The following is a 10,864-nucleotide window of genomic DNA, read 5'->3' as shown; positions in this document are numbered from 1 at the left end:
TATATCCCCATTTTCTTGAAAGTGTGTACACACAGCACCATTAGAAGCCAAAAACTAGGCTTTATTACTCCACATATTATAAAGATGCCGTAAAATAAAATATTTCTAAGAACCCTGATTCCTTCCCCCAATAAATATTGAAAAAACTGATAATAACCATAAAATGCATGCAAATATAAATATGAGACTTCCCAAAGTCTTAGTGAATTTCTAAGCTTTAATAAACTCAGAAGTATAAATACTACAAACTTACAAAAACATCATTTTAAATGTTACATCATTTTAAATGTTAATTACTTATATTGCTTTCAAATGTGTTTTTCAGTTTAAAGAATAAATTTTTAAGTTTTTGTTTCAGTCCCTGCAGGTGGTTCATTTTGATGACAATTTTAACAATTAAATTTACAAGTACTATTCAAAATACAATTCTAAAAAGGGCAAAAAGAAATCAAAATTAGTTTTCAAATGATGTCTCTCTTTCACTTGTAAATATTTATGCTTCTGGAGTTACTAATACCTTAAAATATCACTAAGACATTTGGAACACCATGTTATTCATTCACTGTTTCCTTAAACTTGTCCTTTACTCCAAAATAATCATATAATTTTTATTTTCATGGTAGGAAAATGTTTATTTTTTGGTTTCAATCTAGCAAACCTCAGCAGACAGATTTTGTAACTGCCAATTAAAACATCGTTCAATAACTGCCCTGAACAATAAACCAATCGTTGTCTCTTTCTACCACACATTAAAGTGTATTTCTATTGGAATCCCTCTAACATATTCATCACCAAACTGTAAAGCTGGGACTTCGTTCAATTTATTTATACTTTATATGTTATCATTGCTGAGGGCCCAGCTTAAAATCCAGGTAAAGAAATAAGAAGTGAGGTTTGCGCCAGAAAGAATATCGCAAAACAGAAATCAAAGGTACAATATTCCTTCTCAATCTGTGCAATCTAACTTGGTTTACAATTAAAGAATGATTTTAATTGTCAAACTTTTAAATTTTATTAAAATGTTTGGAGTAATGTACGGAATGAATTCCAGACCTACATAAATACACTGGCAGCTGTTGGTAATTTGCATTTTTATCAGTTTTGAAAGAGCACAATGTACTTCCTGCATCTTATTTTCAGAATTTGCATTTTTATCATCTTTGGCTATCCACTATGTAGCATGGAGTACTTGAGTATCTCATTCTTGGAATTTTCATTTTTGATTGTAAATCAGATGATGTCTGGCACTTTTTTCTCATTTTTCTCTTCTTTCAACCTCCAGGTTTACTTGCTCCCATTTCTTCTTGGCTCTAATAAAATACGCAAAATATTTCAATTATTTTCTTGTTTAGTGCACCGATATTTTGTTCTTCTTTTGCTAATTACTTGCCATAAATCTAAAGGCAAAGAAAAACTAATCTTACTGTTTTAACTTATAAATTTTCAAAATGCCATTCAAATAGTCCACTTCTTTTTGATGCTTACTATGTTTTGCACTTGGATGGAAGTGTGGAAAAGAATGGAAGTGACACCGTCTATAAGGCTGTACTATGGGGCACGCAGAATGAACAGAACGAAGGCTCCGTCATATGGAGACAAGCACCTTCCTTCGCACCAGCAATATCCCTATTACAAAGGACGTGTGGCCTCAAGAGAAGGTCACCAATGAGACTGACATCTCCAGTTACCTTCAGCTCCTGCCCCTAATTCCCACAGACACGTGCATTCTCCTGTATTATTGCATTATCCCCACAGTATCCAATAACATTTTTCCAAAAGGCTTCTCCTGTCCATTTACACTTCCGTGGCCCTGGCTGCCAGCGCCCTAGAGGAACAGACTCATGGCAGCTTGTGTTTTCTGCCTCCTTTCCTCCAGCAGTCCATCTGTCCACTGGGAAATGCTGAAAATGTTGCTCTGTGGCCTTGCAGGAATATGTGCAAGAAGAAACATAAGCTAATCTTTCTCTTCCTATTCTGGTGATGACAACAATTGGGAAAGATACACATTTTCAGGTTATGCATTTCCCAATCAAAAGAAAATAAGAAAACAATCTAGTTCATTATAAAATCTAATTTCTTAAGTCCTCATTCTTCCTCTGCATGTAAATTTAGTCCAATTCAGTGATTTATTAGGCATCTCACTTTTATATTTCAGTCACATTCAGATTTAAATTTTTTTCTCAGGGTTTTCTCTGTACCCCACCTCCCTGCTACTGATCCTAATGTCTGGAAGTGGAACAGGAGAGAATGGTTGTTGCTGTCAGAGAGCTAGTAAGATAATATAATTGCAACAGTCCTGACATGGGTGGGTCCTGTGCTGGGCTCTTATTTTTCTTTAATGGTGGTCTAGATACCCAGTCTAAGGTTTCTTGAAATTTAATGTGTATCTTAATCACCTGGGAATGTTGCTAAAAATGCAGATTCTTATTCAGCAGGTCTGAGATGGAGATTCTACATTTTAAAAAAGCTCCCAGGTGATGCCATTGCAGCTAGTCCTCAGACCATAGTTTAATTAACAAGGATTTGGTCAGTGGATGCTGGCTCAGTTTCTCCTTGGCTCTCTGACAGAAGCAATCTGTCGAGATTACAGTTAAATACCAACCCACCCCAATATGGCTCAACAAGAGCCTCTTTCTGGTGCTTATCCTTTTAATCCCAGCCAGAAGACTTCATTTGGACCCACTGGTCCTCTCTCCCACTTGAGGCCCACAGGAATGTGAGCTGCCCTCCCATGCAATCTTAGCACTCGAAAAATCTCAAGAAGCTGTCTCCAGTCCTCTCATATTAGACATGGCTTGTCTTCCCCCTAACCCAGGTTTAACACTGAAAAATTTCTCTTCAAAGTTTTTCTGCCTAGATTGCATCTGGGAACTGCAATACAACCATTTCGTGCTAGACATGGCACACTAGATGGTACACATCTAGTACACATGGTACACAGCTAGATGGTACAATACTATGCACTGAAGTGACCCTTCCTTTCCCAAATCCTTCTATAATTCATGTTTATCTGGGATGGGAGGGGAGAAGGCTACTGAAAGAAAAGAGAAGTCATTATGACAGGGCTAAGGAAGGAGCACATCCCTTAATACTCCAAATATCACCTCACTCATAAGAGGACCATAGGAGAAACGGCTATAGAGCTCAACAATTTCAAGTTTCACCCAGGATTTTCATCAACTCTTCACCTCTTTCCCCACCCCCCAAATGCAGTGCTATCACATGTGAAAATTCACACAAAGTTAAGAGAAAGTATAATCAATTCAATAGCACTGCACCAGAGTTCTCTCGCAGCACAGTATGATTTGGGAAAGAACAGGGGAAAATGGAAAACAGTCGTCCCCAGTATATAAATGTATAACACACATCTGTGCCTTGAGTCACAGTTGTAGTCAGTAGGAGTTCCCTAACTGGAACTTTTTCTGAAATGTTCAGTTGTCTGAGAAGTAATCGAAAGCATTTTATCCCCTGTAGATTTCCAAATCTACCGAACCAGCCCAGGAGAGTCTAGGAAAAGACACCAAGCTGTTCAGCAAAAGAACAACCTGAGCTCAGGGATACAACAAACCTCTACCCTTAGGAGGTCCCAAAGGAACCCCAGTCTCCCAGAGCACAGGATTCCACAAGGAGGAGACCACAGTCCCTCAGAATCTACTGGCTGAGAAATTTCATCTTGGATATCCTGTCAGCCTGCACCAGCCAATATCTGGCTATGGTAGATATAGCAAAGCTTTAATGTCTTGTGTTGAAATACAGTTTTATGTATTTGCTTTGCAGCACAGCAAAAAATGCATCTTAACATATTACATAATTGCTGCAATTACTGTTTGTTGCCCAGGAAAGAACTGTATTAAAACGTTTTTGGGTAACACAGAAAAACAGACAAAGAAGAACACAGTAAAACAGTAAAATTAAATTACTGGTAGACAAGATATCTACTAAACTCCAAGTAATTAAGTGTGCATATATATCTTGAAATTTTTATTTATCTTCCTGTTTTCTAAAATACTCCTTGCACTTAAAAACTTATTCATTTTTGGAATTGCATTATATGTTAAAACCACTTATAAATAGTTACCTGGATATATCTTTCCACTTTTTGAATATGTTTTTGAAAAAGGAATTCGTTTTCGCCAGGCTGAATCATTATATGATGTTGACATATATTTGTCTGCGGGAAAAAAAATCCAGAATTAAATATTTTACACCTTTAAAATCACATTCCAAGGGTGTTTCAAAGTTATAAACATCTCAAGGGTGCAGCTATTCTCTAAGTAATTCATTTTACCATTTCAAAGCTAAGGCATCAGGGATACAAGTGAGTTTATTAAGACCATTTAAGTTATAAGTGAACATGGTTACAGATTCTTAATTGGTTGTTCAATGCTTCAAGTAAGGGTAAGCTACAGGAGAGTATATCTAAATGTAATGAAAACTTTCACTGCGTTACTTCATCATAGTTTTGCATCAATTCTGCTAATGTTTATTAGAGCTTTTATTTAAAAACTGTGAAACTATCAGGTACAGCCCAAGTCCCATGTCCTTCCATGAAGCGACTTCCATGGTCGCAGTAATTGGCATGATGCAATAGTGAACTCACTGTCCCAGACAGCCAAAGCATTTATATCCTGACCTGGTCCTTAAATACTTCTTTTTCTCTGATGTATCTACATTTCTACTACTATCTAACAATGTTATATTTGTGTTTTCAAATATTACTATGCAGCTGTGTTCTCAAAGCATGATCCATAAAACCAATAATTTGCATTTCTCTTGTGTTGACATTTGCACTAATGGTGCAAAAGCAATATAGAGTATGAACTCTGGCACCTTCACACAAACCTAGACACTAACAACTGTTCCAGGACTCATTGTATTCTTCACAGCCATCCACTTGCAGTAAAACAATAATAATAATAACAATATCAATACATAAAAGAATAGTAATAAATAAAATTAAAAACAAGATTCACCTAAGAATATCCTCATTTACAAATAGACAACCATATATCATTCTATTCTAAAGCAAAGAGAAAAATAATTTAAATAATGCAAATGTATATTGAAATTGTAAAAGAAATATATGCACCTACCGTGTACCCATAAACTTTTGAAAAAATTTCTTAAATTGTAAAAGAAACTAAGAAAGATATAGTCTTATGTTTCCATAAGTTCAAAATATTCAGAACTCCACTACCTAAACCATGAACTTGGAGAAATACAAACATGAAATCATATAGAATTGAGCAGCATTTTGTTAAGTTTAGAGAAGAGAAACCCAACTTCAAAAGAGCAAAATCCATCTGAGACACAGGAAGAAAAAGAGATGAAGACATTTAGTTCTCTTCTCCCCTGTAGTCTTGTACTTCCTGACATATACTATGAATTTGCCTATTATTTGATGAAATGATTTAGAAGCAATCTATCCATGGTGAGAGAGATGAGAGGTTGTCAAAAATATGGCAGTTAGCCCCCAAACTAACCCTTTCAGAAAATAATCATGAAGGCCTACAGAAAAGTCAAGGCACTAGCCTGACAGTGATAATTGAACAACGCAGTTAGTGGAACAAGAAAATGTCAACCATTCAAAAACAATCCTCCAGAGCAACACGAAGCTGTCCAGGAGGAACGAAGTGCAGTGCTCGGAGGAAAAAACTCTAGGGAGGTGCGATCTGAAGTCATCTGCACACAACATGAGCTTTCTTCCATATCCTTTAAATCATGTGCAGGACTGCACATGGAAGAAATCCTCTCACTAGTTTCTATGGTGGTGATGGCCAGGGAAAACAAGAGGGGAGTAGGTAGCAGTGAAGATTAGCCAAGCCATCAGGAAATTCCATGGAAATGCAAACTACAGACAAGAGTAAATCACATCAACAAAGGACCTCACCTGGACTGAGGTTGGGTTTGGGTTCCTTGTTAACATGGACTTTATTGTAGGATCCATGCATGGGCCTGCTGTGGGGAGGTGCATTCAACGCCACAGTCCTGACAGCATCTCTTTGAACGTGGATATAGGATGCGTTCTCAGCATTTCGATTTTTATTGTTGCGATGATAACTCATTTTATTTTGGGGACTTGGGGTCTGTACTGCTGTAAAGAAATGTGGGAGGGAGTGAGGAATAAAACAGGCTGGTTTCACACCCATAAATAACATATTGCACTATAAGTACTTGAAGTTGAGTTGACCCTTAAAGTAACATTTACGTCACATGACAGTAATTTGTTTTTCAGGTAGAAGATATCTGTTATTGAATATTTGTTTTAAAATTACAGTTTAGAAATATCAAATATATGGACACCTTACCTCTCCTCATTCCAGAGTCGGGAAAGTTCTTTGGTTCATCATAAATCCATTTTCTTTTTTTCACACCTTTGAAATGAGGCTTCTTCACTGGCTGGACATCATTCACTTGAAAAGATACAAATTTTAGAGTTTTTTAAGAGATGCTTTCATCCCTGAAATTACTGTAGGTGATAATTACATATCTGTGCATTCATATGTCAAGCAAGAGGAAAAAATAAATGCACCATTCTCATACTTTACTTCTTAGAAAAAAAGGTGATTTATTTTTAAGTGCCAAAAAAATCTATGTTGGAAATAGATTGATGAAATAACCTTCAATAAGTGGCTTTCCTCAAAGAAAAATACTTTCCTCCAAAGGAATGTGTGGATTCTTTTAAAGGAACATAAAATTGCATTCAAAATATAATTATAAATCTCATTATAACACTATTGTTAAGTGGTTTTAGAACTCTTATTTTCAACATGAATCTTTTTGTACTTTTTGAGCCAAAACTACTACTTCTTAAGAAGTTGAATTAACATAAAATACTTTCCGTGAATTTTACCTTATTCTTTTAAGTTCTTAAGTTGAGTGTACAGATAGTTTGGTCAAGATTGAGCAATCAGAATTTGTAAGTTCTAAGAATATTATATTTTTCACTTTTTATTTGTATATTTTTCCATCAAAAATTTTATATGTGTTCTCAATTTTTCAGGAATTTCCATGGGACATATCTCCAGATAATCTTAAAACAATTTTGTAGAGGGGGCATTCTGTTACTTCACCGTGCAGAGCTCCTGAAAATTCACAAGTGACCGCTGCACATAGAAACAGAACATCAAGTGTACAGTGTAGATTACACTAGCTCTCTACAGTAAGTTAATTAATCTTTCTGTGCCCTAACCCTCAGCTTAAGCTTTAAGCCCTCAATAAAGCTCTGATTCACTGTCTCCTCCTCAAACATCATGCCCCGATCCACTCCCAAGCTCCCAGTGCAAGGATTCAGAATCCATATTTTTAACAAGTGCCACTAAACTGGGCTTCTTGAGGGCAAATCACAAATATTCCCATCAGTGCCAGGCTGCGATCCAAGAATATTATAAGGGTTCAATAAGTAAAATAAGGAACAGACGGAAGAAGGGAACGGATCAGGAAGATTCACAAGTCTTAACTGTATCAAGAGAAATAGCTCACTGAACTGAATGTCAAGGAGAAGCCAAACTAATAAACACTAATCCAAAACATAATAAAAAGCTGCCAATGTATTATTCCACTATGGGTGCAATTTAAAATGTTATGCTAGTGAATCTTCCAAAAAGGTAGTGTATTATTAATTTTAATACCAAAATTAAGCTAGTGGGAGAGCATATAATTTACTAGGACCTACATCACAGTTCATTGTCAGAGTTAGTTAGTAGAGGATATTGTGTCTTTAATTCTTAGTTCTGAATAATTTTCAAACCTTTTTTCTTTCTTTTTTAAAATTCTATTTTAAATAAGCAAAACAAATCCATGGTAAGACAAATATATCTAAGGCCAAAAAGTGATAGAGCTAATGTCTCACTTGAAGAGGGGTCCTCTCTGCACTTCATACTGATATTCTCAGTAGCATTTAATACATGCGTTGTAGGTACTAGTCGGGTAGTTAGGGAACGCTTTGGATGAGGACTGTCCTTGTTATCTTTTAAAGCAAATTAAGAAAATAAAATGTCAATATTAGTTTTAAAAAAGCATTTCAGTTGGCATTTCATTATTCAAACATTACATGATGGGAACACCTCTTTAAAATAATGTATATATTTATGAATTGTGAGAAAAGCATCATTAACATTCCCTAGTTGCCACATGGATTTCAAAATGTCATCAGTAACAACAAAACTCTGAATCTATAGCCATCATTTTCAATATGTAAATAAAAACTCGTGGCAGTATTTTCAATATCTCCATACAAAAGATTTAAAAGGTTTTACGTTTTTACATTGAATGGTCCCATTCAAATTGGGGTTATGAAAATATTTTAAATGTAACAACTTTAACTTCCTATATGCTTTGGAGCAGGACTCCTTAGTAGGGCTTTCCACAATTATGAAAATGTTCTAAATCTGTGCTGCTCAATATGGCAGCCACTAGCCTCCTGTGACTATTGAGCACATGGAATATGGCTAGTGCCAATGAAAAGTTGAATTTTGTATTTTATTCAGCTTTAACTTAAATTTAAAGAGTCATACATAGCTGGTGGCTACCATATTAGTATAGCTTTCAGAGTTTCTTTGATGGACTAGGGAAAACCTTTCCATCTCTGAGTGAGAAAATGAGAGAAAGATTTACAATTTTCCACAAAAATAATTTGATCACAGGCAACCTTTCCTATACTTGAGAATATTTAATGGTAGAGATGGCAGATAAAATGGGTTTACATTTTGATTGAGAGTATGTGAAGCCCCCTAATTACAGGACAGCTGTGCTTTTAGTCTGTGACTGAGATGCACTCAGCAGAGAGATACCAGCTGGTGGATTCTAAGTACAGTTAAGGGCAATGTAAAATTATAGAGGATGTATTTTATCATATCTCTTGATTATTCACAGACTAGTGTTAGCAATAATTATAAAATACAGAAGTCTTTTTGAGATTAAACTCTTCACAATGTTCACAGACAATGTTTTCTAACAAAATTCATTTATACTGATATTATAAATTAAAGGACTTGGTGTTGCCATTTAAGAGAGCCAGTAACTTTAGAACTAGCAATATTAGAAATTATACAGTCCAACAGGCTATTTTTCCGATAAGAAAACTAAAAAAAAGATAAATTGTCACGGTCACACAATTAGGGACAGAGCCAGGACTGGAACCTTAGAGCTCTTGACTCCTATTCAGTGTATATTTCGATGTATTACCATTCCTCTTATATTGGTTTTTATAACAAGCAAGCTTATCTTTAACTTGTCTAGACAAATTACAAATGTATCAAAATTATATAATAATTCATTACCTTTAGTATTTGAACATTTTGATATGGTGATTTCTTTCTCTTCAGTTAAAGCTTCACTTTCATCGACTCCAAGAAATATGACCCTCTGTGGAACATAACAGTCACCTCCTATGACAAAACCTTACTGTCAGTGGCAACAATGGCAGAAAGTGATACAAACTAGCTTTCAATACAGGAACATTTTCTACAATACCCCTTTTGTCCACATTTCTTTGGACACTTCTCAGTGATACCATATCCATCTCCATACATTTATATGCTTAGATTAATACATGAGTATTAATATATATGTATATGAATACACAGTTAATTGAAAGATAGATAATTGAAAGAAAATTTAGTCAACAAAATTTTCCTTAATGTATGATAATCTTTAGTCCTAAATCTTTAATCTGAGTACTTTGAGAGATACTCAGAGTAAATGTAATTTATCTTCCATATAACATCTTCAGATATATTAAAGCAGTTTCCATATTTCCCCAAGGACTTCTATTTTCCAGGATAAATATCCATAGTTGCTTTAACTTTACATACAAAATTCCAAAATTCTTCACCATACAAGTTACCTTTTCTTAATATAAAATATTTGTTTCAAATAACTTTATTTTAAAATGACACCCAAATGTGAACCAAGCTGTGGAGAAATCAGCAGAACTAGTAAAATAATACTTGCCATTCATGGAGTCATTTTCTAGGAATCAGACCCTTTACTGAGTACTTTAAATAACATTTAACTATCTTTCTTTCTATACTGCTTCTAACAATCCAATGTGACTTTACTGTGACTATTTGGTAGTGAAAACACATTCCTAAATTGTAAAGCATTGTGGCCATAAAAACTCACTCTATTTTCCCCTCAAAAATTCCATCATATTGGGTTTTTCCCAACTTAAAGAAAAGCCACTATTTAATGTTTTGTACCTAAATATAAGAATGTATATTTATCATTGCTTGAAGTTATCCTGCAAGATTTGGCTCATTGTTCCAACAAATTAACCTCCAGTTAACTGTAAATCATATAAACATGTCTACCTTCACCCAGTTATTCAATGCATTTAAACATATCACCCTTTATTCTACAAGTATTTGCTGAGTGCACATAATGTGCCAGGCATTCTACTACAGAGATTTATCTATAGTGATTGATTATATGCAGTTCCTGGCCTCAAGGAGCTTACACAAAACCAGTGATAAAAATGTCAAAAAGATTTTTGGTTTCTGCCATGACCAAAATGGCTTTTATCGGAATAACTTTCATCCTAAAAACAATTATAAAATACCAAAACAAACTGATTGGAAAACCACCCAATGCATGTGACTGCAATGCCTGAGAGCAATGGAGGGACACAAAGTCAATTATATGTTCACATTCACCCTGGTTTTTTCCCTGAAAGAGTTACACTCCACACTCACTACAGATTTTTCTCTGAAAGCATATCTAATTCATCATATAAGGAAATAACAAGCAGAAAGTGACACCAAGGAGGTGAAAAAGAAAGAGCCGAAAAGTCTGGGACTGTCTAATTGGCTTGAAATTGAGGGGGGAATGAAAAAGGAAGAACAACAAAGAAGTTCCTCTGAAA

At 35.0% G+C, this 10,864-nt stretch overlaps 1 protein-coding gene across 8 annotated transcripts in view; it reads right to left on the bottom strand.

The window, feature by feature from the left end:
- Positions 1-301: 301 nt before the first annotated feature.
- The window catches only part of C10H12orf50 (chromosome 10 C12orf50 homolog), a 43,417-nt gene continuing 32,854 nt past the window's right edge, over positions 302-10,864 (bottom strand). For 3 of the 8 annotated variants that reach the window (XM_011744754.3, XM_071071332.1, XM_011744756.3), the window contains exons 8-13: positions 9,282-9,389; positions 7,853-7,969; positions 6,309-6,413; positions 5,891-6,094; positions 4,079-4,171; positions 329-1,310 (exon numbers count right to left, since the gene is read on the bottom strand). In XM_011744754.3, coding sequence (XP_011743056.1) covers positions 1,285-1,310; positions 4,079-4,171; positions 5,891-6,094; positions 6,309-6,413; positions 7,853-7,969; positions 9,282-9,389 — 653 coding nt within the window. In that variant the 3' untranslated portion in view covers positions 329-1,284. Of the gene's footprint in view, positions 1,311-4,078; positions 4,172-5,890; positions 6,095-6,308; positions 6,414-7,852; positions 7,970-9,281; positions 9,390-10,864 lie in introns of all 8 variants that reach the window. The other 5 variants (XM_071071333.1, XM_011744757.3, XM_011744755.3 and 2 more) reach the window with 4 other exon arrangements.

Source organism: Macaca nemestrina, chromosome 10, assembly GCF_043159975.1.
Source record: "Macaca nemestrina isolate mMacNem1 chromosome 10, mMacNem.hap1, whole genome shotgun sequence".
Lineage (NCBI taxonomy): Eukaryota > Metazoa > Chordata > Mammalia > Primates > Cercopithecidae > Macaca > Macaca nemestrina.
The sequence above is the reverse complement of the archived record's forward strand: the minus strand, read 5'-3'. Positions and strand labels throughout refer to the sequence as shown.